Here is a 27,590-nt window from a genome sequence, read left to right as displayed (position 1 = left end):
CTGGTCCAGACCCTCTGTCCATGTCTACTCAGGCTAGCGACTTGTTCCTCCGCATGTCAGCTTTCGCTTTCCCTAACGAAGTGCACTGGGTAGAGTTCCGACTAGTCCGCTTTGACCGGAAATCTGGTGAGAGTACAGGAGAGCATCTGTTCTTCCTACCCCGGGTCGAGACGACCACGTGGAATCTCCGTTGGGTACGCGGACAGTTGCTAGATACGATCTCCTGGTATGGTATTGATACAATAGGCACTAGATTCCGTCTGTTCTTTTCGCCTCCCATGGAACCTGTACCGCATTCCAGTCACTTGACACTTCGTTTGCTAGCTGCGCTACCCACGACGGCATCCCTTGATCCGAGAGTTTTTGTGCACAACATACTGGGTAACTACAAGTGAGGTTGGTCCATAACATGCGTTGTTCGCAGACACAATGATTTCAATGTGCTATTTATGCTGTATTTCTTCTTCAGTTACAACGTCATCGTAGTATTTCTGCTTCTAAACCATGTGAAGGATAACACCGAATAGCCGGTCCCTCACTCTCCTCTTGCGTTATCCGAAAATTCTGCCAGATTGAGTCTTGAAGGGTGGTTCCAGTCATCAAGTACACTGACCAGTCGTTCCCGAGATGATTCCAAAGCCTGCTCAAAAAAGCAGAGTTGATATACCTGCTTGTCGTGGCGAACCTGAAGACCATCTCTCTCTTTTCTCAGGTGCGCACCAGCTTCCTTCAAAACAAGGTTGACCTGGTCCAGCTTCTGACCATCGATGTTCTTGGACACGCACGACTCCCATAGGCGTCGATAGAGTCCGACAAGTCGAGCTGCTGGAAAGGCGAACTTGGGATCGCCGCGCTCGAGGTCTGCTAGAACCTTCAAGATCGGTTGAAATGCCTCGGTCGCCAGGGTGTGTCTTGTTCCTGCTTCCTGCTGCGAAGGGGAGGGCTGCAATGGTCAGCAAAAGCGTTTGAAGCCGAATCATTTCACTTACCAACGGGACATGGTCAGAATTATCCTGTGATTTGTCTTTCTCATCAACGATAGGCAATTCACTGAGCTGCTGATCTCCTTTTTCCTGGCGTGGCGCGCTGTTCAGGGCATCCATTTTGTCCGCAGGAGAAGGTCAATGGTCTGGTTAATACAAATTCCATCGATCTTCAGTGCCTCTTATAGACCGCGCAGATGTACGTGTATAAAATATGGGCTGGGTTTTACGATCACCACAACGGTCAATCTAAGCAGTCAAATTCTCACTGGAGTCGGTCTACTTTTCAGCGGCTCCTGGCAGTGTATTCAGCAATAGGGATATCAGTCGGGGAACTGATCAAGCCTCACGATGTTGAGGACCAGAGATCAACGCTTATTGAGGATATATACTTCAATCAGACACATCTTTCCCCTTCGTTGAACGCCTCAAAAATCCGAAAAATGGAATATTGTAGAACTTATCGTCATTAAACGAAGAAATATAGAAGAAAAAAACAATCTTTTTATTATTCAATGTATTTTCATGGTCACAAGTTCAAAAATTGAGTGTTGATAACGTTGGGCTAAGCTTCAACGGGTTGACGAGTCGAACACAATTATTTTTATTTTATGGTATATTTATAGCTTTTGCTGTAAAAACACCAGTTATTTTTTTAAATACTTGATTATTAAAAGCTCACGTTGAATCACCTTGATCTGGAAAAACTATAACACATCTTACTGTGACCTCGCTTTCCGAAGCCTGGTCGGACAGACCCACAGCTCAACACAACCAACAACACACTAAAGCGAGGCTAGGAATAGTCCATGATTTTGAGTATGAAATCGTAGGCGGTTTTTGGTGATTCAACGTTGAGTCACTCACAGGTGAGGTATCAGAGCAAGAAATATGAGCCTGTCATTGCGGATTGGCAGTGCCTAATTTAAGAGGGCCATGAAGGATTCAACAGTCAGCCAACGTTTCTTGACCAACTCAGCATGCTGTTGCTCGTCACGACTCTTGCTCGTCTCTCTCGCTAAGCATTTAAAGCATTAAAAATGTCGCTGCATGTAGTTGCGGTTAAAAGAAGAGTTGCGGTTAAAAGAAGACATGGGTTTCAACGGGCCTCAATTAAGAAGTGTCCTCCAACGCGTTCTACCAAGCAGCGCACGTAGCACGTAGGCGAAAGGACGAGCCGAGAAGCCTATAAATACGTCCTCTACCCCCGGCAATTCGCTCTACAATTTATTCACTGGACTACGCAAAGTCGAGCAGGTTTGTGTCTGAATCACCTGATAAGTACTCTCCTTTGACCCAGAACCGAATTTCCACTGAACTGACATTTATAGAATACATCGTAAACCAGCTAGTCAGACAGTCCCCGTGAGAGATATGATTCCCACCAGATGCACTGCCATTCACCCCAGCCGATCAAAGATACGAGTTTTGGGCTAGCTGGTCCAATTGTCCGTGCGACGAGGTCTCCGCCACAGCAGCCGACTGAGCTCGTCTACTGTACAGCCCGTGTGTGCATTCCCAAGAGAAAGCTCGAATATCCACGTCGCAGGTAGGTGAATATTAGCCTGACCTGTCTGAATTCCACTGATCTTGAAGACGATGCAATTTCAATAGAACCGAGGACATTCGACCACAATGCACGAGGGCAAGGATCAAAGCTCTTTGCCGTCTCTTTGCCCCTAGTCTTGGCCACCAGAGCATGTGAATCATGGATTATGTCGCGAATCTACAAGCTAATGAATGACAGTGAACCATTAACATCGCACCAAAGGGCGCCGAGGATACAGCATCCACGTTGGTACTCTACACAAAGCCATGGCTTACACAAGATTCCCGGCCCCGTCGCTTCAAACCACGCAACCTACCCCAGGTGAACGATATAAACCAGAGGAGCGGGCCAGTTACGGATGTGAGAATCTGATTGCGAGCTTCGCTGCATAAAAGGCTGAAACATCCATTCTTCCTGGTAATGTGAGTGATTTATCGCGCACTCTGCGGCGCTATATCAGTTGTTTGCGATGTTTTGTGCTTCAAATCTCGAATAACATTACTAAATCTTATGTCAGAAGCAGCCATCGCCACTGTGAATGATACCCGTTGAGATTCCTATCGCCAGATCGGAGATAAGACCACGTCACTACGACGGGTGATCTATCGCGTCTTCCGCCTCAACCTCACCGCCCTCACACCGTGAACGGCGGAGTGTATGGACCTCTGCCGTCCCCATCGCGAGGTTTTATCCCATTACGATTGTACATTCTCCTGTCACAGGTGATTCTTCTCACGCCTTTGGCTCTGAGAAGTTGCCCGGTGCACCCAGCGCGCCTCCTTCGACGCGACAACCGGAGGGTGCAATGAATTGGATACAACATGTCAACATGGCATGATTGGTGACTGCATTGATGTAGGCAATTGTAAGTGATCTCGTCGGTAAGATATGACCACGAAGCTAATTGAATGTTTCTTCTCAAGCGAAAGTTCTGCCAACTTTATGAATAGGTAAGTTATAAAATCTCGTCCGAGTGGTAAGCCTTGCTGACTCGAATCGTACAACAGTACCCCTCATACCCGTCACTCGAGTCGTATGCGAAGCGAGCAATCTTCTCTAGTCGAGCTCCTCTATACCGATGCGATCGCAAGCTATCTGTCTCTTCCTCATGACTACTGGTGGCATGGACGAGAAATGACTGGAATGTTCACATCGCCTCGGCTCTTCTCTCAGTCGACACTATGCATCAGTCATGTGCGATGTGTCTACCGATACAAAGTCCAAGGCACAATGGGCTTATACCACCGTGTCTCGGTATTCGTACACCGCAAAAGAATAGCCTCCTTGCGGATCAAATACCTGACGTCCAATGGGTGATCCTGATTATCCTCGATTCGCATATCACGTCTTTTGATGCCTGACAGCTCGAAAGGCACCGAGATGAGCTCATGCTTCTGTCTGGCTCATGGCGGATGAGTCCTACTTTCGCCGACGAGCAGGCTGTGAGTCTAAGTCTGCGTGCAAGGAGAAGGTGAGGCGGGACCCCATTATTTCGAGCCTACAGATGAACCCTGGCCATATCAGGTACGGACTGATAAAAGGAGATGGTAGGGTGTCGAGCCATAGCCGAGTCAACTAGAAGGCACGAGCTACGAATCACCGACCCATACTGTCCTACCCGATCCTACTCCGCGTTGCTGAGCCGGTCGATGCATTCCAGCGGGTGGAGCTAACAAGCGGAAACGAACATACACTTGATCGCACGAGCTCCGACACCACGCCCAGAAAGCAGTGGTCGCCAATTTGAGTGTGGTGTGGTTGCTACATAGGAGATGGGCTCGCAATATAATCGTAATTGCTGTAAACTGACCAAGGTGCGACGGCTCCCATGTAGAAGAAGCCAATCGGAAATTTTCGAGCCAAGCCCCTTTCTGCGTTTTCTTTCATTGGAAATCCCCTTTGACTCGCGACCGTTGTGGATGTAGGCATTCTACAGCAGAGTGAGTGAATTGCAAGCCGTCTGAAGCGGCCAATTCGACTACGCACGGAACAGTTTATCGCATCACCATGATTATCTGAGCAACAAAATGTATTTTGAGCGCTCATTCAATGCTTCATCTACACCTGGTAGGTCTGATCGTGAGTGTTTTGCCTAATTATAGCTTCACCGAGGGATATTGGTGTTTGCATTGGGCCAGCTCAATCGACTTGGAGGCTGTGTGTGAACTTTACTGAGTAGACACCAGGTGAACATCGTAGCAAGTGATGCCAAATGGTGCAGAATGAGACGATGAAACTGTTATCTGTCATATGTAGACTTCCGGACCGCCCAAAAGCCCAAGGCCCAACCCGGCCTCACCCGCAGATGGGCTATGGGCTGAAGGTAGAAGCCCCGGGGGCTTTCTTGGGGCCAATGGGCGGAAAACAATACAGACATGCCAATTCTTGGCATTTGCATAAGTAGTGTAGATTTTCCCAGCATCAATTATCTGTGGAAACGGACACTAATTCTGAGAGATTAGCTAGCTTTTGGTATAAAACTGAATTCTGTAAACCTAAAAATGAGGAGTTCCACTGATGAAAATGTCCTACTTGAATAGGAAGATGCACCTACTTCTATCTTTATGAAGTATAAATATCTATGCGCTGACACTCACGAATTCTCTAAGTGCCAGCATAGTACAAAATACTGGTTAAACCCGACTTTTCTTGGTAAATCCTATGCAATCGAGCTCATAGTGTAGCCACTCTTTTCCGTGACTTTATTACCAGGTCGTTGCCGTTGAATCTTGATATCTTGCTTCTTGGAGTAGTTGAACCCCGGATTGGGCCGGGGAAAACGTCGGGCCGAGATATGGGCTTATAACTACCATGCACAAAAAATCAACATTAATCAGCAGGGTTATGAATATCAATACCGTAGTTGTGTGCATAGACATGGGCTTGGTTGGCGTTGGATTGACGGATGCTGGTATGTACTAGTATTGGGGTATTCCATTGAGATGCATTGATGTGTGTTCTATTCTGGATCTTGCTGTTGAAGCGTTATATGATCTTAGGAGTCGTTCCTAGCATGTTACAATGCTGGTATCCCGAGTATTCCCCGTTTACCATACAAAGACAAAGAGAGAATGGGTACTTGATGAATAACCATGTCCTTAGTGGTGAAATACCACCCCTCAGTTTGACATTGGGCTTAAGTGACCATCGCTCAACTTCACCGCCTGGCCATATACCACAATACACACATCAACACCCTCGCCCATACTATCGTCAACGCTCATCATCACCAGTCAAAGTTCATCAACGTTTATCAACACCATCAACACATCCACGATGCACCAAAATACTCACCATTTTGTTCGCTCCACGCCCTAATGGCGGATAAATTCTATTGCGGCGGGAAGACTAGCCGACCGCAAACCATGAAGATAGGAGGTTTGGGAATATGGCACTCGATAACGAAGGTTGAATTTTGAATCTACGATCCTGATATTGGTTTGCTTCTATATAGGGCTATTTTATTTCTCCAATGATGATTTTGAATTACAAAATACATCATCAAGATGGTGCGCAGATCTTGGCTTCTTCGAGTACTCTTGAATACTCGAATACTGGTCCCTAGCATCACGAAGAGGTGCCTGCACGGGCTAGAGGGCCTTGGTGTCGCAGATGTCCCTGCGGAGACTCTTGGTGTCGAAGGATCTAGGCTGCGGATAACATGGTGATGAAGCGGTCTCCTGCGAGGTAGTTTGTTGACACAACACCTCCCTGCGAAGATTGTTGTTGGCGCAGACCTATCCTGCGAAGCACCTTTTTACACTCGCGGGGCTCAGGGCAACGAGGGAGCACATTTATAAACCCGCGGGGCTCGGGGCAGCGACAGCCGTGGCCACGGAGACGCTCAAGCCCGTAAGCAAGAGGGACACCATGACAAATCGGAGTGTGAGGACCGAAGTCCTGACTTTTTTTGGGCTGGGAATTTGGCTCCTTTTATAACTTTTCGGTCACCGTCTCTTCAGAGGAACCAGTTGTGCACATCCTAGCAAGAATCACCGTCTCGTTGATGAGAGTTGAAATAATTCAACGGTGGTTGGGATCATTCTGTGTTTTCCAAAGTTTCGGGCTGGTAGATTCACGCCTCCACTTTGCCCGTGGTTGTTTTGGTTCGCCGAGGGGTACAGTAATACCGCTTGGATCATGTAAATTTTTCGTCTCAAGTCCATACGTTGATTGAGATGAATTACCTTCAACGTACTGGCCCGCATGAAAGAAACTCACCGCTGAAGCGCATTTTTGAATTCTTCTCGCTCTAGCATGTGTTGAGAGTCTGGACTGTGTCCTACCATTTAACATTCAACGGCTGGGTTTGCTTGGTTTATTCAACAAGCCAATGTTCAGCAACCGTTGATTTTTGCCACCCACAAACACTACGCAAAGTTCATATCGTGTCATTCACGATGAGTTAGCTTGTTTCTGGGATCATGGTTCACACGGCATCCTTCGTAACATCCCCTTCTCCCGACTCAACAGCAACTCTCTACAATGTACGACTATTCGCAGCGGCGAACTGAGCGCAGAATGGAGAGTTTTCATGCCCGAGACCGATTGTTAAAGGCTTTGGCAGAAGAGTCCTCGGAAGATTCTGAGTCTCCTGGCCACCCAGTGAACGATGAAGCGAACAATGAAGCACCCGAACCCGTCGAGAAGAGACATGTTCTGACTGAGAAAGACTCTCTCAAGAGATGTCCCCAGGCGCATACAAATGCAGCCAAGAAGTAAGTGACATGTAAAGTACGACTGACATCAAACCAAAAACATTGCAGTAATTTTTATTTCTTTCCAAGTCCAAGGGCATCAGTCAAACTGCCCAGACCAAGTCCATTGATCAATTTGTCCAATGCAAGGCTACCAAGCAGACCATTCAACAATCCACCGAGACCAAGGCCGCCAAGAAGACGGCCAACAAGTCCAAGCACACCAGTCAACAGTAGTCCTACAGCAGCGATGATCTGGAACAAAGGCTCAGAGAGCAATGCCCAAAGGGGGTTCAACTTCTTCTTAGCGTGAGGCATAACAGCAATGCGCTTCTTGCCGTTATCAATAGTCTTGACTACCGTCTCAGTAAGCTCCTTGAGCTTGTCCGCAAGCTGGTATTCCTCGGGTGTGGCATCACGAGAAGCAGCGCGTGCCTTGACGGTCGCAGCGATACGTCCATCAGGATCGAGGGCACGTATTGACCCATTGCACTCTTGCAGGATGCGGCCGCCTTCCTCAAGGAGTGGCTTGACTTTTTGCACGAGCTTTTCTTCGTCAAGCTCATCCTTGGGTGTTTAGTCGGTTTTTTCGAAAGCCTGGTTTATTGTTAATTTTGTTTGTTGGGAATTGGGAAACGGTAACTTACATCTATGATTTGCTTGCAAACTGGCCTGATATAATCAAGAGTCTGACTGAGGATGTTGATCATCTTCTAGGCGAGCTAGCAATCGGACTTGGCCTTCGCGACAGCCTCTTACTCTTCAAGGTAGGCCCTTCTTCTTCGACTTCTAGCTCCGGCTCAGGTTCAGAGATATTTTCAAACAAGATACACTCGCCAATCTTGTTGCCTTCATTGTCGACAATATAACCGTTGTCGTCGATAACCTTGCCAACAAGAGTCGCCAGATTGCCATCAGTCAGCTTGCCAATAAGATTACTGTCCACATCGCGAACTTCACCCTCCTTATTAACTTTACAACCAGACATAGAGCTAATATAGCGCTTCTTCTCTTTGGGCTCCCAGCGCTCAGCCTTGCCGATAGTGTTTTCGTTCTTGTCGACAACATCGCCGTCCTCGTCAACCTTGCGACCGAAAAGACTCTTAGCGTCGCCTTCGATCAGACAATCAATAATCTTCTCACTATCCTGAACGACGCCATCCTTTCCAATGGTTACATTACCGAAGCCATAAAAAGGTCCTTTGGCCATGTTCCCCTCGGCGCCAGGAATCAGCTCGGCACAGCCAATAATTTAGCCATAATCATCCCAGATCTAGCCCTTACCGTCAACCTTGCGACCAACAAGGCGCTTGTCGCCTTCAACAATACGACCGACGACAGCATCAGTAGCTATATTAACGACATTACCAGTTTTATTAACAATCTTGCCTTCAAGGATAGAAAGATCCATCTCTGGGACCTCCTTTTCTTCCTCGGGTACTTCATAAGACTCAACACGACCCTTAACGTTACCATACTTATCAGTGATCTCGCCATCCTCATCAACGGCACGTCCACAAAGCTTCTTTGCATCTCCCTCAATAAGCTCACCAACAATAAACCCTTCATTATTTTCAATAAATCTATCCTTGGTAACATAGAGACTTTCTATGCCAGCGAAGACACCTTCAGGTCGACTATCAAGCTCATCATCAGGAATGAGCTCAATGCGACTAACGACCTTCTTGCCGTTGTAGATGTCACCATCCTCAATCTTCTTGCTAGCAAGTTTCTTGGGATTATCCTCAACCACACAGGCAATGGGGTATCCATCAAGTCCAATAACAAATCCAGCCTTATTACAAGAAAGACCATTAACAGCAAAGACATCAGATCCAGCCTCCTCAAGCTCTTCTTCGGGCTCGAGAAGCTCAGCTCGGCCAATGACGTTACCCTTGCGATCAAGGATATCACCATCCTCATCGACGCCGCGGCCACTAAGTTTCTTCGCGTCGCTTTCGACCAGGCGTCCGACGCAGTTAAAGTTCTCATCTTCAATGAAGCCGTCTTTGCCGACGACAAGGCCCTCAAGGCCGGAGAAAGGTCCTTTGTCATCTTCGTCGTCTTCAATGGGGAGTGTCTTGGCCTTTCCGATTAAGTTGCCGCGGTTGTCCCAAAATTGTCCCTTGTCGTCGAGGGTGGCACCGAGCTTGGCTATCTTCTTGGGGTCGCCTTCGGTGAGTTCGCCGACTGGCTGGCCGGTCTCTTGGTTGATGATGTAGCCGCGCTTGTTGCATCTAAGACCTTCGAGAGTTGAGAGATCGGGCAGGCGCTGCTGCCAATTCTCAGCTGCGTCTTGGGCTGTCTCTTCGGCGGTGTTCTTGGCGTCGTCCACAGTGCCATCAACGGCCTTCTTGGCATCGTCGGCGACTGGGACATCAACGGCATTAACGTCTCCGACGTCAGAACCAGCGTCTTCGGCCTCGGAAACGGCATCATCGGCAGTAGACTTGGCCGCGTCGACTTCTTCGTCAACAACGGGGGTGGCGCTCTTGGCTTGATCAGTAGGCAGACCATCCTGGGCATCTTCGTACTGATCCCCAAGATCGTCCTTGGCGTCATAAACTTTGTCGGTGACATCGCCAGTAGCCTCCTTGGTGGCCTTCTTCTGCTCCTCGACGGGGATGAGGTCAACACGGCCAATGGCATCGCCATCCTCGTCGACAACTTCACCGTCGTCGTTGAGCGTGTATCCAATGAGATCTTCTGGATCACCCTCAACAATGCGGCCAACGATCTGACCAGCAGCGTTCTTGATAACACCACCATCAGACACAGGCAGCCCATCAAGCTGAGCAAGATCTGTGACAACATTCTCCAAATCGATATCTCTAAGCTTGGACTGCGCCTCTTCGGGAACAGCATCCTTAGCCTGATCCGCGACATCGTATAGGATATCAACACGGCCAATCAGATCACCTTCTTGGTCGATAATCTCTCCGTCATCGCCAACAGTCTGCCCAATAAGATCCTCAGGAGCTCCCTCGACAACCTTTCCAATGGGGTTTCCATCCTGTCCAAGGATCTCTCCACCCTCGGCTACCTCGAGGCCCTTCAGCGCAGAAAGGTCCAAGGGCATGGGAAGATTATGAGTGGCATCCTTCGTGCCATTTTGAACGGTCTCTGAACCTTGATTTGCTGTGTCCGAGGTTGTGTGCTTTGTCTTCTCAGTAGCACCTTTAGCCTTACCAGCAAGACCGGAGGCGGCGCGGCCGAGGGGCTCTGCAGAGCCAGAAGTGGAGGGGGGACGGAGGCATCATCGGCAGAAGAAACAGGGCGACGCTGCTCGGATCTCTTTTTCTGCTTGGGAGAGGGCGTTTCGGGGATCGATTGCTCTTCTACATCATTCTCAATGGGTTTAGGGGCTTTATGGGAGAGCTTGCGGGGTGTTGGTTTCTTGAGAGTCTTGGCGCTTGACTGGGCAGTAGTGCTGGGCTTGGAGGCTACGCTGGAGTCGGAGCTTTTGCGGGCCTTGGTAGGTGTACCAGCCTTGGAGTCCAGCTTGGGAGGGGCCTTCACGGCCGAAGAGGACATCTTTTTGTTGGGGGTTTTTGTGTTGGGGGATGTTTAATGCTTTGATATCTTGTTCGTTCAATGATGATAGGTAGATTTCAAGTTCAATCTCACAGTTCGATCATAGAACTCCAATTATGTTCGTTAGGTGTTGTGTATAGTTCCTAAGACGTTGGAATGGTAATGGTAATGTACAGCAGTTCCCAGATTAGTCAAATTCAGGAACTGGGTAGGTATCCTATATGAATAAGAAAATAATAATGAAATCAGAGAGAGTTGAGAGTATCAATTTATAGATGGAGAGTTTAAGAATTCTTATATCATTGCCTAGACTCACGGATCACAGGCTGGGACCAGGATCAGGAGAAACAGTGTGGCTAAGTCGGACTACGTAGCAGGGTGGAGTAGGACCTTTGTGCTAGGATGGCTGTATTGATTGGATCACTCGGAGGCACCAATATTCTCTTATACAATCTACTCTACGAATGGTGGTAGGTATGACCTTGTGCAAGTCTTCTTGTTGCACGAACGTTATAGTTTTTTAGTAAAAGACAATACAATGTTATCTATTAGGCTGTGCACTGTTGAAATCTAGTATGTCATATTCCTGGTCTTAGGTCTTCATTACAAAGGAATTAAATGTCCAAAGCAGTATGACTGGTCAAATGTCAGAACAATTCAACCCATGGATCTTCCCGGAGCCAATTTGCCTCAAACGTGAAGAAAGTCTGGGCGGGCCAATCAGCGATGTATTAGACCACGTTATAATCCATCTGAGAGTTTGCCTGTCACGTCTTATATGGCTGATGAATTGTTCCTGTTGTACAACAGAGAGCTCTATCGTACAATCGGAATCATTATTACATCAGAATCCAATATCAACCCGTTGTGTAACTTAAGAAAGAAAGAAAAAAAGAAAAAAACTCAGTCTTTGTTTGCTTGGAGTAGATTCTATTTCCAAGCTGGTAGAGTAAACATGGATAAAATTGAGGACGGACCGCAAAATTAGGGAGTGTGCGTGCTTAAGGGGTTATTTATATTCCAATTCTACGGTGTATCGCCGGCAAGTGAACAGACCAGGCTGCGGAACCTGTAAATCTCGCTATTGTCACTTTTTCTAGAGGCTTTTCGAGTAGCTTACCTTAAATTGTGAGATTAGAAGGATTTTATGCTATTTCCTCGCTCATGGGCAACCCTAGGGAGCCCGACGCGGGCTATTGGCCTCCTTACAGTAGCTCTTGATTGCATGTTTCCCAGTATAGAATGCATAATACACCCCTGACAGGAAGGGAAATCAGTTCTTCTCTACCTACGTCCAGCGGACCGGTCAAGATAAGCTTCAATACCCAATATTTAGTGTTTATCTCTCAGCTCTCTAAATAAAATTCTGGGGAAATAACAGAGACGCACTTGCACATTAGTGTAATGCAGGAATAGGACTGTGTACTTAGGGCCAGATATTTCAGCAGCTCATGATTCAGGTCCGGCCGTTCATGCAAGAGATGCGCAAGACTTTGTCGGCACATCAAAAATTGCACTCGACGACACATATTGAAGCATCATTATGAATATGCCGCTTTCTATACCTGACTCACTAGCCAACCAAAATAGCTGGACGATGTCATCTATTCGACCTATATCCATCGGAAATTCGGCATGGGTATGTAGGAGCTTGTCTAAGCTTATGAGGCTCAGCGAAGTGATTCCATGCCTCTCTGCATAGACTCAGATTCAAAACCAAGATCTCGGGTTTTTGCATACAAAGTCACGTTTCCCGCAAGATGAACACGTAGGCACTGATGAGAGACTCATTTTCAACATGTTTGACTTGGCGATAATCGTGCTAACGTTTAAGATCTCCGCCTTGGGCGAAGAATTGGGGTCGCCGTCAGCTTCAAATTGACCGATGCAGTGATCATGAGCCGTTCCATTTTCTCCCGTGTCGCCGAAAGATTTGAATCGATTGAGTATTCGTCAGTGTATAGATATCCGCGATGTTTTCTTGAATTTTATCTCCCCCAGGCTACCTTTGGCCGGCCTTAGTATATGTGTAAGGCCGCCTTCCACAATTCGTGAGTGCAAGTGGAATTTCCTTTCGGTTGGACCGACCGATAAAGTGACGACGGCGATTCAAAGACACTATAAAAAGTTTAGCTATGACACTTGCATGGAAGGCTAGTACCTACTCTGAGTCACATTGCAACATCTTTCAAGCAGACGGTGGTCAGAGGCCAGCAGCACAATATTGCCTTGGATAGTCGGCAATGATCATTCGTACCGTAACCTGTCGGAGCTATATTCATTGGGTATCTGGTATAGGTTGAGTGATGTTTATCCCGGATTCAGCGTACGCAGGAAACTGAAATTAAACCCAACAGATTCGAGGCTTGAAAATAGATTTATTTCATACCGGTTGCGTCCGGCTTGCTTCAGCATTCTCTGTTCATTTAGGTAGAAATCAAATTGCTCTTATGTTTAATGCTGCCCTCAAGGGAAAACTTTGGTTATAATGCTGGTCAGTCAAATGTCCTCAGTCTCTGTAGCCTTCGGCCAATGATTTACAACTTCTCTTTACTTGCGTGGTTAATAAACAAACTTACAAAAGAATTCTGGCGGAAAGTGGTAAATGACCGGAAGGTGTCACATCCTCAAAAATGCCTCCTGGATTGACACACGATCTCGTTCAATACAGCAATTGATCATTGAAGTCGACACACCAGTTCCTTGTTGCTAGATGAACGTTGTTTCTCCATCTGAAACATGAACGGAGGAGTTGATGAAATTTTCGTTTCCAAAGGAGTAGTTTTATTGTGGAGGTCTTTATGTTTATTTTTTTCCAACTGAACAGGTGATGCCCGTGCCTACCGCATATCTCGACGCCAATGTATAATGAATCACCCCCCTGATTAAGAGTCGGTCAGGATTTGCGTTGCCGGCAGGGTAGACTGAGATTATCAATTATTGCTTATACTATTGCTTGCCTTCATAACAAATTCAATTGTGCTTTTGGTATATCTACAACTCGCGGTCGGAAATTTTTACATAGTATAATTGCCATTATATTAATATCACAGAGTTTCACTTCCACGCTACACTGCCTCTCAATATCCCAATCCCTACAGTATTATTTCCATGCCCAGGTTAGAAAGAATAATAGATCATTAGCTTCTTTCATACTAGGTATATAAGTCGGTTTTCCCTTACGACACCACCTCATGTGTTAATGTGATACTTATCGCGATGTCACACTATCTCGAACAAGAATTGGGACTTCAAAAGGGAGAAAAAGCTCTAATGCCTACAGTATTACATGAAAGGTCCATGGCTGGGTCTTCGGCGTTATGCTCGGCATGAAAAAGAACTAATCGCTGCACATGAGGCCAAAAAGAAAAGGAAATCAGGATGAAAACGCTATTCTGTATAAAATATTAGCATCAGGAACAGGCCCCAGGCTTTTTTTTTTTGGAGTAAATAAATTGAACGAATGCATTATATGGGATTAATTTAATTATTCATTCTTTGTCTGGGAATGTTTTATTGAGTGGGACAGACCTACGTACGCTAGTGCGTAGGTTTGGTAAGACGGCTACAAAGTGCATTACGAATGGTTTGTGAGGTTTAAAAAGTTTATATTGAACAAAATTCTGGTTGAAGATGTCTGAGTAACCTACTCTGTCGTCATACTACACCCAAAATCAGCAGATATTGTCCCGCTATGATCAAGCAAAATTACGTGGATTGATGACAATCTACATAAATATTTCTTTAAAATGAATGATGATCTACTAAGGCATTTTTAGAATCGTCTTATGGCAAACTAACGCGAATGCTATGGTATAACATAAATAGCAAGGATGTAGAGCATGAAAAACATAGAGTGAGACCCGCTTGTAGCAGAGATAGCTCGTCGAGGTATGACCAGGACATGGAAACAGCTCGGTAGTCTGCATTCCGTTCATTTCTTCTGAATATCAACATCAAAGTTACATCAAGAGCAGCTGCAATTCGCATATGACCCCTGCCACGAACAAGTTTATAAGATTCTCCCTATGTGATTCCACGTAATGAATTCATTATATGTCATGCATGAAAGGTTACACGGTCTATGGTGGGACAGACGATGACTGACATTCAAAAAGATGAAGCTGCTACGCGCAGACTTATGTATCTTGTACTCAAATACGGCGATCAAGCACTTTTCAATTTCCCTTGCTGGAGAGACTAATCTAACTCTATATAATAAGATTCCAAATAAGCTCTCCAAATATTGTTTGACTTTTTGGGAGGCAAAGTCACAGCAGGCATGTTGTCTTGCTTTAATTACACTTCAGAGCCAAATTAAACTCATTCCCAGGACGTTTCTTGCGTATGCATTCTGCTGGATCTCAATTCTGTACCTTATTCAGTGCATATCATACAAAGAAACCTAACATTGCCAACCGAGTATCCATATCGGGCTAGAACCAACAAAACGGCTTCTCTGCTACTGCGGCGGCTCAAAATTTCGCCCTCATAGATTTGGTCGGACTACCTGAGCTCTGAAATATGGCAGAAGCAGACTATTTGATGGATTACAAATATGAAGATCACAGCGATCGCTCCATCATGATCCACTCCGATTACGAAGTGGATCACCAGTTCAAGAGTCCCAACGATAAGCTGGACCCATCGCTTCTGATCATTCCCCCGAATGGATTGAGGGATTATTCTTTCGGCTCTTGGCAGGAAATGTTCCCCACCAATTTTAACAATTTCTTAATCGATGATTATGAGCCCCAAGGGATGAAGATACACGAACAGAACGGGGCCCGAAACGAAAACAACATGCAATCCATGCACAAACAGCCAGGTAACACCATCGTGAGCAACCAAATTACAGAGCCGCTCCGTTACATGGCTTTCTTGGATGATGTTCCACTGGCCGATTCTTTAGATCATAATACCTTCGGTTCCTACCAGGCTCAGAGAAAAAAGAATATCCCACATCTGAATGGAAGCTTCTTTAACCACAACTACGTGGGCGACAAGCCGCAGTCCAGCTTGGAGGCCACAGACCAGACATCTTCGGATACGAAGGATCCCCTGACCGCAAATATTTCCACTTTGAGGCCCTCCAACTTGAGCTACTCAAGATCTGGTAGCGTTTCGGGACATATCATGCAGGGTGAAGGATTGCGGTACAGCCATCATAATTCCCTTTCGAAAGATATATTCGGCAGCAAGCGACCATATGGGGACTTGCCAAAATTATCATTATACCACCAGCCGCATCCTGCTAGCAATTCGGTAAGCGCCAACTTCGACAAGAACACCTCTGCCTCAGCCGAGCTCCAGACCCATTCAAGCAAAGACACCAAGGGCCTCGAGTCCATAGAAGCCAAGCGCCAACGACGTCGCCCTACACACAACCTAGTTGAGCGCCGACGCTGCGATAATATCAAAGAACGCGTTCAGGACCTCTACAATCTAATCCCACGGCGTCGTCTCGAAGAGGAAGTTGTGCGCCAACAGTGTATCAAACACGGTTCATTATGCTTACCTAGGGCAGGCACAGGCGATAAAGCTATCATTTCTCTGCCGGCTCACGGTACTGACCGCTGCGCCACACCGCGTAACATCACCGAAGACCTTCTCATCAAAGAGAAACAGAGAAGACCTAACAATGGCCAAATCCTCTCCGGTACCGTTAGCTGGATAAGCGACCTGATGGGGACCCTGTACGTCAAGTACCAGCAAGAAGCCGAGCTTGCCCAAATGATCGACAAGTTAGGTTCAACATGGCCCTTTGAACCTGCAGAGGAAGATGAACGCATGCGTAGCGAGATCCTCGGCGCAAGCGACAAAATTGACTCCATAGTCCGGGCACATTCACGTGGTCCTAGTAACAGTCTCTGCATGCTTACGTACGCAGATATAACTGGTGACCAGATCCAAAGCGGCGGGAATGGCGACATCTTCACCTAAATTAAGCCGCCCTCTTTCCATCCGTGGCATCAGTGATGGAACTACGAATCGTCCTGCGCGCTAGGAAGGTACTGGAAATGCTGTCATAACTCTCGGTAATAAGAATGAGTATAATATTATGAGCATGAGATAGGTTGCTCCGGTTCAAATTTCTTGCTACTTAGTTATGAAAAATATAGCTAGTTTGTTTGTTTTTCGTTTCTTCGCAAATCCAATTTCTTTGAATAATTTTGATCAGTTCCTGTTGAATCTGTCTGATAAATAAATTACAAGTGTCTCCAATAATATCGAACGCGGGCGATAATGCAGAAATACTGATCGTGACGGGAAGTCTCATCTGTCGGCTTTGCGCGACAGAACCGACTCTGCACGAGCTGATGGACATAGATATCTGCTGTGATACACTTTGTCCAAGTAACATGTTCGATACCTGTATTTGCGTCGGTAGAATACTGACAATATTGCTTTCTTATAGACGGCTATATCTGATCAATTTTTAAATATTATGCGGCACTCAGGAAATAGTAGTCTCCCGGAATCGCAAAAAGCAAAGCGAAAATATGTTCTCTTTGCGGGAGAAATATCACAATATGTCCAATGTTCCTTACGCGTTGGTGGAAGAAACGATTACGTTGATCTAATAGCCCATCCTTACCCAATTTCTCCGCCAAAGCCAAAATACTAGTGGCCGGTTCATTATCGCACACTCGAAGCTATTGCAAACCAGTTTAAGCAACCACTCCACCCCACTGCAGTTTAGTTGGGTCAAGTCTCTGATCAACCGACTATACCCATGATGAAAACATGTGAAGCCGGACTTGACCAGTCTGTTTGCTTATCTGTAATTCAATTTATCTGTTTTCACACGATAATCTTGAAGCAATTTGACCTGAAATTGGCTATTTCCAGGTGTCGTCTTGATGAGAGGTTATAAATAATATACCGCTTCATGGTCACACAGCCAACAGGACGGATACTGTAGCACGAGGCGAACACAGGACCTTTGTTAGGTGTCACAGTATTGGGTTCCATGGATTTTACAGTACATCTCTTAACCCAACATTAGATCGGGTAACTACAGCTGCGGGCCCACCATTAAATTGGCCACCTTTCAAGTGATCTCTTCGATATCTCATTCAGTGTCTTCGCCATTTCTTTCGCCACGCAGGGGCCACGAATCAATGAGGTGCTGAGGAATGATGAAATCCAACTATTTCGGCACAGGCTCATTCATTCTTCAGCTAATTTCTCTCAGTGTTTGTACGGTATTCCGGGCGGACTTGGAAGTACGCTGTTGCAACACACCGAAGTTTATTTGTACCTCTGAGATCGCTCAATTTGAAATTTTCGGTACTAGCCAGTACATCAATTGCCTTCATCGTGACACGTATTATACATGCAATATGTGTAATTTATATTCCCAGTTTTTGATGAATATTCATAATTAATCATATACCTGTGTCTATAGGGGCTGTGCTACGAGCTACAGCCTTTCTGGCCAATCTGGCGCCGGTCCATGTCAAAATAGTGCGTTCACCAAGGGATGGACGTTAATACATTGCCTTGATTCTTCAAGAAAAGTGACAGGGAGTGACTGAGCGGGTATAGTTAGTGCTGGGCCCCGCGGTACTCAAGCAAATCAAGCTCTTCTTCCGTCGAACGATGCCAAATTTACCGCAAACTGATTTTTCGAGAATGATTAAAAACTTCTTCTTCTCGTTTCGACAATGAACGCTACGGCGAAAGTACAAGAAGAATGGCTATAGGTACGGATCACGTGATCTCTAAATTTAGTGCGGTTCCAGGAGAGATTCATTTGACGAAATACAATCATTAATTGTCTGATCTACTGTAGCTATGCAATACCTTTGAAGCTTCGGCGTTTTGAAACAATTTCCTCTTGTTTAGTTTGCCTTCGTCCTCAAATAAACTATCTTTGACTGCGTAAGCATTGCCCTGGTTCCGTTAGCCTATGGCCGTAGTATTTTGACCGAGGTACGAGGCCTCGAATGGCCATACTTTTGGCTAGCTCTTGCCGTATATTTTCATTTTTAAGCAGGTGCACCCTTCGACGCGGAAACCGGCATTAATGGAAGAGAATGCTCCTTGGTTTCTTCGCTTGGTTCGCTTTTTTCGTTCCTCTTTACAAGAGTTGTCTGAACCCTCTTTATACGGCCGCTATGGCAACTGTCCGACAAATTAGTTATAAGAGTCTCCAATAAGTTGGAATGCTGGACGATGATGTAGAGATGAGGATCACGACGGGATGCCTCTTCTGCCAGCTTTGCACGACAGATCCGAAGCAGATCGATCTCGCACAAGCCCATGATAATACACGTCTGCTTTGATATAGTCTCAAGAATTTGTTCAATATTCGTGTCGGTATATTACCATTAATAAGGCTCGTCATGGAGGGCTATTTTGAATCAATCCCAGAATTTGGGCTGTAAACAGTAGCCGCTTCTAGGCTTCTAGGATCGCTCAGCACAAATCGAAAGGTTGCTATCCGCGAGGAAAAATTGTTCACAAAAATTGTTCAGCGTTTATTTAGTGTTGGTGCATTTGTCTCGATAAAGGTGGTAAAAAAAGACGACTTAGGTCTAAATAGCTCACTGTTGCCCAACTGTACTGCCAAAGCAAATGACTAATGGTCGGTTCATTATCGCACACCGATACTATACAGGCTTTTTACGCCACCACGCCACCTCATCGCGCAATTGAGTTGGATCATAGTGTCTACACAAGTGAATATCCCAAGGATGAAATAGGGGGAGCCCAGCTAGACCTTTCTGTTTTCAAGCCCCGAATTTCATCGTACCAGTGCTACACAGGACAGCTTTAACTAACTCTAGCCAGAAGTTGGCAACTTTTGTCGGCCATATGAGCGGACATACACATGACTTATTCAGCCATTGCCCCCAAGATCATTCATGGACCACGCAGCCAACATAAATAGCAGTTATAGCAGAAAATGCACTAGGAGGCACACAAGGCATCGATTTAGTATCACTAAAATCCGTGGATTGCCGGCAGTTTTTGATTTGCATGTATTGTACATTGCACTACTATGGCCCCATCCGTCGAACCTTCTGGCGACTACGGATGCAGGCCCACCCACCGAGCTGATTACATTTCGAGCTTGCATGCAGTATTTATTTCCTTCGATTACTTCACCAGTTGTTACGCAACCGCTAGTGACGAGTGAATTTTGACGAAATGAGGTGTGGCCAAATACCACTAGGATCCTTCCGGATATACTTCGGCTTACTCATCGTTCAGCCAATTTATCCTGATTACATGATTATAGCTATAACGTGATTCCTTGCCGAGCGGCCACCCCAGCAGTATTCCGAATTTTCATACATTAATTAATCTACCAAAACGCCATTAAATTCACTAAAATAAGCTCTAGGGCATCTAGTAATCTGATGCCCTTTCTGACCGCACCCAGAGCATGTGATTTGACGACGTACAGTAGGTAAAATAGGCAGTTCGGGCTCTGCCGGGAGGGTTGGGATAGATGGTGCATTAGATATACATCTCTCAACACCACCATTACCACCCATCTCAGCGATCGTACGATTTGTTAAACTACCCTGGTAGGATATCTGCTTTGTCGATTTAGCCCTCTTTTTTCACCTGTTTTGCATTTGCAGCCCGTAATCGCTTAATTTCCTCATCCTGAAAAAACAAGCTTATGTATGATCTTGAGGGTCATATTATGATACTGCTCAAGATCACGCTTAGTAGGAATAGATAGCTTATTTGACTCGTTACTCAGTACAGCATCGATCCTAGCTTTACGTTTTGCTAGTTGCTTAGTGTTCTGAGATATACCAGTCGAGATATTGCTATCTATGTCGAGCCTTGCGAACCAGGCCGATCCAGTAGGGGCGGGGATTAAAGACGAATATTGAGCTTAGATAGCACTCGATCAGGTTCAAATGGGACTAACCGGTAGCCGCAAAAGCGCTATAAATAATAGTGCCTTTGAAAGCATCCGTACGCGCCATAGGGAATATATCAATAAAGTCATCTTTTTCGATAGAATTGATGCCTAATCGGGTATATCCTGCAACCCGGCCTCCATAAGACCTCTTCAAAACCGCAAAACAGCCTACATCAAGGGACTGTAAAAGATGAGATGCATAAGCAGGCATACAGATTGGTATGATGTAGTTTTCCTCGCAAATCTTATCAAATTGAGCCGTCAAGTGACTGTTGTGACCATCGAGAACCAGAAGACGATGTTTTCCCTTCGTACGGCTTGTAGTATGCGGTATAAAGTGTTTTTGTAGCCAATCAACACCAATCTCATCACTCGTCCATCCATTAGGGCTATGGTTTATAGCCCATTGGTGAGGGAGGTCGTCGAACCATCTTTCCATGAAGTTTTTCCCCTTGAAAATAATGTATGGTGGTAACGCATATCCAGATGCACCAATAGCCTCGATTACAGTCACCCATTCACGATTCCCAGCTTGTAAAACCCCTCTCCGACCGGTATAAAATGATTGGGTAATCACTTTAGTCGTCGCACTAATCCCCATTGCAAAGCCTGATTCATGAAAGTTGTAAATATTATCCGATAATACCCCATACTTGATAACAGTTTTTTGAAAGAGATCGAACCACTCCATGATAACCTTTGGATCTTCCATTAAGGCCCTCCGATAGTCATATTTGCGAGAGAATCGGCTCGTAAGCCCGGGATGTCGTTTAAGATATTGGGTTGGCCAGTTTTTACTAACAGTCTGGGGGGTATCATCACCCCGGCGCTGAAGTAATAAATTGGCCATATCTCGTAACATTTCGATTGTAAGAGCTGCACCTCTCGAATCCATAGAGATTGACCAATCCTGAATCGAGTCCTCCTCATTTTGAGTAAATTTATGGCCGTTTGGTCGAACATCAGACCGATTTGTTCGGCCGGTCAGACGTGCCCGCAGGGTAGAACGAGGGACGTTGAAAGAGGTGCAGCAGCTGCGACTGAAGGAATTTGGCCATTTTGAATAGCTTTGATAGCTAATAAGATCCTGCCCTCCTGTTCGATGAATTTTTGGGCTTTTTCAGTGCGTTTTAGGGGCATAGTGGATGATTGAAAACATAGGTTGCTCAGGAGATAGGAAATTTGGAGTGGGGTGGCCGCTCGGCAGGGATGGCCGCTCGGCAAGGAATCACGTTACATAAAGAGATGTGGTGTAAGAAATCTCATTCGTTCTACTCGCTTTCATTAACCAGTATGCACAGAATGGCTGGTGACACACGGCGAGGATATCAAATGTGTGAAATTGAAAATTGCTGTAGAAGGTCATATCTCGTCGATCCTCGGACGCTTTGTTCCAAGTAGAGTGGATGACATTGCTGGAACCGGGAAAGAATCAATGATGTCTTCTTGACGGGTGGTGTATCCTGCAAAGTAATGCTGCGAGTGTATAGGCACATTGCACAATTCTTGTTTGTGAGAAAATGATTCGTATGCTGCTGCACCCTGTTTGTACTTCCGAGAGACCCAACTGTTCGGCTTGGTTTGTTTGCTGGATATTTTATCGGGAGCGGGTAAGTTGTTCCGCGAGATAAGAACAGCTGCGTCTTTTTCTAAACGAACTTAGTTAAATCGTGAAGAATAGGTGGTTGCAAGCCCCTACCGAGAAGCCCCTCCAAAAACTTTTCCTCTTCTCCTCTAACACGATATAACTCTTCTAGGGATTCTAAACGTCCAACCGGGATAATCTGCGACCGAACAGATTGCTCTGCATCTTTCAGTTTTTGTGATGTTATGCCGTGACTGCAACGCAAGTCACAAAGAATATGGACAAGGAGCGCGATGCGTTCTAGTGAGATGGTGAGCTTAGTGGGTATCATGCGCAGCAAAGTGTCTTTTTACCTGCTTTGAGCAGATGATCGGGTTCCCGATGGCGCACTTGAGGAGGCCACCATGGTGGCTTACTCTGCTCGGAACTTAATTGCTGGGTTTCCCCCGCCACGGTCTTCCGCCCATTATAAGGGTATTTAACTTGCTTGTGGGACTCAACAAATTTCACATAGGCTTTTGCCAGGATTCGGCAATTGGTTTGCTGTATATTGTGGAAGACCCTTTCGTAGTATCGGCGGAGAAATTTCGTATCATCGATGGATAATATTGCTTTTTGGACCTCCAGGCTGTGCTTTTGCATACAAAGTCTCTTTTTATGAAGCACTTCATCTTCCAAGATGGCCGGGCTAGTTATATCATGGCCTGGCCATAGTGTAGACTGTGAATAATATCCATATGTTGTAGGTACAGCGTGTCCCTCGACCTGAATTTTTTTGGAAACTGCAAATAATGAAAGTCATAACTCCTGAGGTGATCAGGAAATAGCTGGGTGGAAGTGAATTCCAGGGAGGACGGTCGAAGACCGACTTCAGTGGAGTTCGCTACCGCCGTCAGGAATTTCGCGGTAACTTGAGGGGAAAGGATAGTGTCGCGACAATGGATGATTGAAGGGGGCACATCATGGGGAATTGTCCCATATTGATCCATATAGGTGAGGGGGAAATGCTGAACAGGGGCGTAATCCTGTGGCGTCTGGCTTGCTACGTTTGCTGGTTTTGTTAATTCGCTGGGCCGGAAGTTCCAAGGGGATGGTGATCAGTTCACATAGCACATACACGTTGACGGAAGTTTTGACGACATATTCCAGATATATATGTTCAAGTGAGCTCTAGTCGCAAAGATGAAGGACAAGATGTATATTCTGACAAACGTCTCTGGGGTTTGAAAGAGACACCTAAATTTTTGCCACGCGGCAAAACTTTACTACGAAAATAAAAATTTATGATAGGTCTGCTCCGCTCTCTGACTCGACTATGGGAAGTACGGAGAACGCCGATCCTGATAGCAAGCTGCCGACCAGCAGCAAGGTCATAAGTACCCAGTCCGGCCCAACCCCCTACGGGTGTTGTATCTATGGACGAGAGATACACAGTTTTGAATTGGGCGGCAATTTTTGTCACAGAATTTTTCAATACACAATATTACTCTCATAATGACAATGGTAGTGTCACGGAGTCCAAATGAAATATGCCTGACCAGATGGCCTCCTGGAGAATCAGCAGAATAGCGGTGTCGATTCGATATCGACACGTCAGCGATCTGCAGACCCCTCATGTTAAATAGTCCTTCCTTGGAGAACCTGACAGTTCTCGAAGAGTCAGTCTCTGTACACCCCATAATACTACTATTCGGAAGACATATTCATCTTACCTAGTTGACAGGCTCTAATTGTAAACACTAGACCTCTATACTTTACAGATAGGTCATCATCAAGACCAAATGTTGGTTGGGATGATAAAATGAAAAGATATCCAAGCTGAACGTAAGTAAGCTTGACCAAGGCTCACGAATGGCTCAATCACAGTAGATCTGTGAGGTAGCTATCTGCTTGGGATACATTACAGAATTAGCGTCGCAGGGTAGTGAATCGTGAATCACATAACTGGAAAATAAGCCTTAAAAGTGTAATATTATATTCCCAGAGTAATCAAAAAGCCACCCCATTGAGAGAAAACTGGGAACGTGAGGGTGTCTGGTACCAGGAATTCGGACTTGCGGTATTTTTTACATCGGCAAAAGGTACATTTACCATAAGTTAGGGAAACCTTCTGAGGCCAAATACAGTTTAGCGCAATATAAATGGGGCACTGGGAATTTTACTGTACGGTGTCATGCAATTCACCAACTCGGTTCTGGCACGCAACCTTTCCAATGCACTGATTTCCCGCAGTTCTAAACTCAACCGTACCTGGGTCGATCAGGAGCAGCTGGATATATCTGTGTCCAACAATTTCACCTCTTGGTACTCCGACAAAGATCAATTGTCGTATGAAAGCTCGTTCTGTACCGACTTTTGGCGTCAACATCAGCCGAAACAAGGAGCAAAGGCATGCGGAAAAATTCTCTCCACAAAGCCCCATCTATATTGCGCACAATTTTGAGAGTAATTCTACTGCGAGGAGATCTTGGCACCGTTTGATCATAGATGCATGTCTACTGTGTCGGCATTGAATTTTTTCTCGCCGAAGTAGGTCATAAAGCACTACCCACTGGACCATGTATGAAGTCGTATTTTGGTCTTATGGTGAAACCAAATTTCGAAGCGGCCTACAAGAACTATATATTGTTTCTACGCATATGTACAATGTACCTCGCATAAAAGTGCATATTTACCCTTTGTCAGAATGTCCGACCGTAAAAAAATTATCAATGTCATGTATTTAGTAAGTGTGAGAGCCTGATATTACAGTGTGGTGATAAAATTATGTACAGTACTGTGGGCCTATGGGGACCGGACCGGTCCTGGGCTGAAAGACTGGAATGATGAGCTACTCAAGCAGTCTGTCTAGTCCGTCCATCAGGTTGCGTACAGCTACGGAACAAAATGCGATCAACTCTGCTATCATCATAGACGCGATGAATATCTTAACGTAGCTCGTCAGGTACAAGATAAGGTGGACACGGCTCTCGATAACAGCGGGTGGGCTAGGCCATCTATTTAGGCCATCTAATGTTTGTCCGCATATAATAACACTTCACCCAGACTTCAACCCCTCCGCCCACGGATACTCTAACCTCAGCTACTTAAAATCTGATTCCTCTCATTTTGATATCGAACAGCGTCATTTTGAACCGGGTAAACCGCCGGAAGCTTTCGTACGAAATCGAAATACTTCTACTGGATCTGCGTGAGTCTGACTTTTTCTGGTATTATCGATATTTATGAACGTACTATTGTTTTATGTCGTCTAAGGTGTTCTCTTTTGAGTAGCATGTTGGCTATAACGCACGATTCATTTTTCTCTTCCCATGCTGATATACTGATAATACACCTCTGTCCTTCTTTCAAGTCTGTGCTAGGTTCGTAACACAGAGCGCTAGGTAGCGGAAGGGGATCCTAATACAAACTAGTAGGCTTGAGGTGGGATAAAGTTTGTCTGGATATCGCTGCATACTCATGTGGCCAGGATAAGAACCGACTTCTAGACAGTCGCAGCATGGTCACCGTCACCAGTTTCACCACCTCCAGCTTCATTCATTTATTATAACCGAAAAAGAAGATTCGGATTACACAACGCGTTGTGTAATCTGACAAGGAGAGTCAAGGTACAAGGACAGGAAAATTCCGAGGGTTTCAAGGAACAAAGGTGGCGATATAAGCCGATTATATTCCTGTGGATCTTCAACAAGTCCATGGATTAGGACTTGTTTTTGGGTTCTATGTCGCACTAACCCGAATCTGAAATGTGTTAAAACAACTATCGAGACTTAAACATATACCTACGTCATGATTCAGCGTCTCTATCCTTTAGTCAAGGAATACAGGTGTCCTGTTCGACAGAGCGCCGTCAGGTATCACAGAATCACCAGGTTGCTCAAAAAGTCTTCCGCTGATGTACCTCATGATGGAAGCTTGACACAATACCTAAATTTCAGATTGCTATTAGTAGATTATTCCGTAGTGCCCTACGGTACGTAGCAGGTCTTCTGTCTTTGACAGGACGGTCAAATATCTTCTGATATACAAATTCATTAACATCAATGGCTACGGTCGCAAGCTACCGTGCTCTAGAAGCTGTCTATGGGAAGACATGAGCAATAAAACTACTCCAATATACGCACAACACATGATGTAACAATGACATATATTGTTTGCTTAGCCCGTTTGATTAAATAGTTTGCTCATCCAAGATATTCTGAACGTTTCACCGAGTGCGTAAGCTCTAACATATATTAAGCAATGCTACCTTGTCATAATCTGTTTGTGCCTTCACTAAAGGCAAATACACCTTCCGCGCTCAGAAGCCAAAGATAAATATTATTTCCCAGCCGATTTCGAAGAGCATCGAATTACTGAGCCATGTCTTTGGCACCCTTCCTCCACCGGGGCCCGTCGAGTCTTGCCCGTATACTCGGAGAGTACGACAACTTCATGTCGCAGAAGAGCTTCAGCAGCCTTCGCTCTACATTCACGCCAACCTTTGATGTGCGAGAAACCAAGGACGGGTACGAGCTCGAAGGCGAGCTGCCTGGTGTGAAACAAAAGGATATCGAGATTGACTATCCTGACTCAAATACTATGCAGATCAAGGGCCACACTGAACATACTTCCGAAGAGAAGGACGGATCCTGGTGGGTTTCTGAGCGCTACATGGGTGACTTCCGACGGTTGTTCAGGTTTCCATCGCCTGTCGACAGAGATGCGACACATGCTCATTTGAAAGATGGAATCCTGACAATTACTGTTCCGAAGACTGAGAAGCACGATGAAACCAAGAAGATCACAATTGAGGAATGAAGCCTAAGCTTGAAGATTTTCCTTGATTAGCTTTCCATTCACAGTACATTGAATCAGATGTCTATCCGTCTTTCATGAAGTGGATTTCGAAATCAGTTTTACCTCTAAACTCTTCTAATCTGATTCCCGGACCCTAATTGGAGACACGTTACTCTAAATTTAGCACTACCCCTGTTAATCCATTTAGGGTTGTATTGAATTCTCTGGTAACCTTGATGAGCCATTGTTATAGTACCGTAATTTCTTGTAGAAAGTAATGGAATTCAACGTGCAAACAGATCAAACAAAAGAGGATCCTAACAATCTGGCAAGATCTTTGATTCTCTCATGTCTTGCTTGGGCTAGTTATTTGTCACGCGCAGCCTTCGCGCACACTCTTTTACATCCAAACGAAGGCTGTAGTTACGCCATAGAGAACTCATCCTGGTACGCAACTTATTTCTCTATACAGTTGGCTTCTGCTATCCGTTGCGATTCTCATTCGTTATCAAGGCCCAAGGAACCCCGGTACTTGGGGAAGGACATAGACCCCAGGGTTGCCATCGTATAG

General features: G+C 45.6%; 5 protein-coding genes across 5 annotated transcripts; 3 read left to right on the top strand and 2 right to left on the bottom strand.

Annotated features, from left to right (window-relative positions):
* Window positions 1–7,017: 7,017 nt before the first annotated feature.
* N7506_008227 (uncharacterized protein) lies at window positions 7,018–7,254 on the top strand (the record flags this gene model as incomplete). Its single annotated transcript, XM_056957520.1, has 1 exon — window positions 7,018–7,254. The coding sequence occupies one exon, from the start codon at window positions 7,018–7,020 to the stop codon at window positions 7,252–7,254; it is 237 nt and encodes a 78-aa protein (XP_056806910.1).
* A 50-nt stretch (window positions 7,255–7,304) lies between these two features.
* On the bottom strand, window positions 7,305–10,763 carry N7506_008226 (DUF3659 domain-containing protein; the record flags this gene model as incomplete). Its single annotated transcript, XM_056957519.1, has 5 exons — window positions 7,305–7,796; window positions 7,877–7,896; window positions 7,989–8,429; window positions 8,514–10,386; window positions 10,428–10,763. 5 exons carry the CDS (start codon window positions 10,761–10,763, stop codon window positions 7,305–7,307), a joined length of 3,162 nt encoding a protein of 1,053 aa, XP_056806909.1.
* A 4,524-nt stretch (window positions 10,764–15,287) lies between these two features.
* N7506_008225 (uncharacterized protein) lies at window positions 15,288–16,706 on the top strand (the record flags this gene model as incomplete). The annotated part of the gene is made up of 1 exon (XM_056957518.1): window positions 15,288–16,706. One exon carries the CDS (start codon window positions 15,288–15,290, stop codon window positions 16,704–16,706), a length of 1,419 nt encoding a protein of 472 aa, XP_056806908.1.
* A 5,598-nt stretch (window positions 16,707–22,304) lies between these two features.
* Window positions 22,305–22,927, bottom strand: N7506_008224 (DUF2841 domain-containing protein; the record flags this gene model as incomplete). The annotated part of the gene is made up of 2 exons (XM_056957517.1): window positions 22,305–22,540; window positions 22,594–22,927. Coding segments are annotated over 2 exons (570 nt in total), but the record flags the coding sequence as incomplete, so codon positions are not given.
* Window positions 22,928–26,602: 3,675 nt separating this feature from the next.
* On the top strand, window positions 26,603–27,040 carry N7506_008223 (Hsp20/alpha crystallin family protein; the record flags this gene model as incomplete). The annotated part of the gene is made up of 1 exon (XM_056957516.1): window positions 26,603–27,040. The coding sequence occupies one exon, from the start codon at window positions 26,603–26,605 to the stop codon at window positions 27,038–27,040; it is 438 nt and encodes a 145-aa protein (XP_056806906.1).
* Window positions 27,041–27,590: the final 550 nt, after the last annotated feature.

This window comes from Penicillium brevicompactum (genome assembly GCF_028827555.1).
Source record: "Penicillium brevicompactum strain IBT 35665 chromosome Unknown utg000006l_segment0_segment0, whole genome shotgun sequence".
NCBI lineage: Eukaryota > Fungi > Ascomycota > Eurotiomycetes > Eurotiales > Aspergillaceae > Penicillium > Penicillium brevicompactum.
The sequence above is the reverse complement of the archived record's forward strand: the minus strand, read 5'-3'. Positions and strand labels throughout refer to the sequence as shown.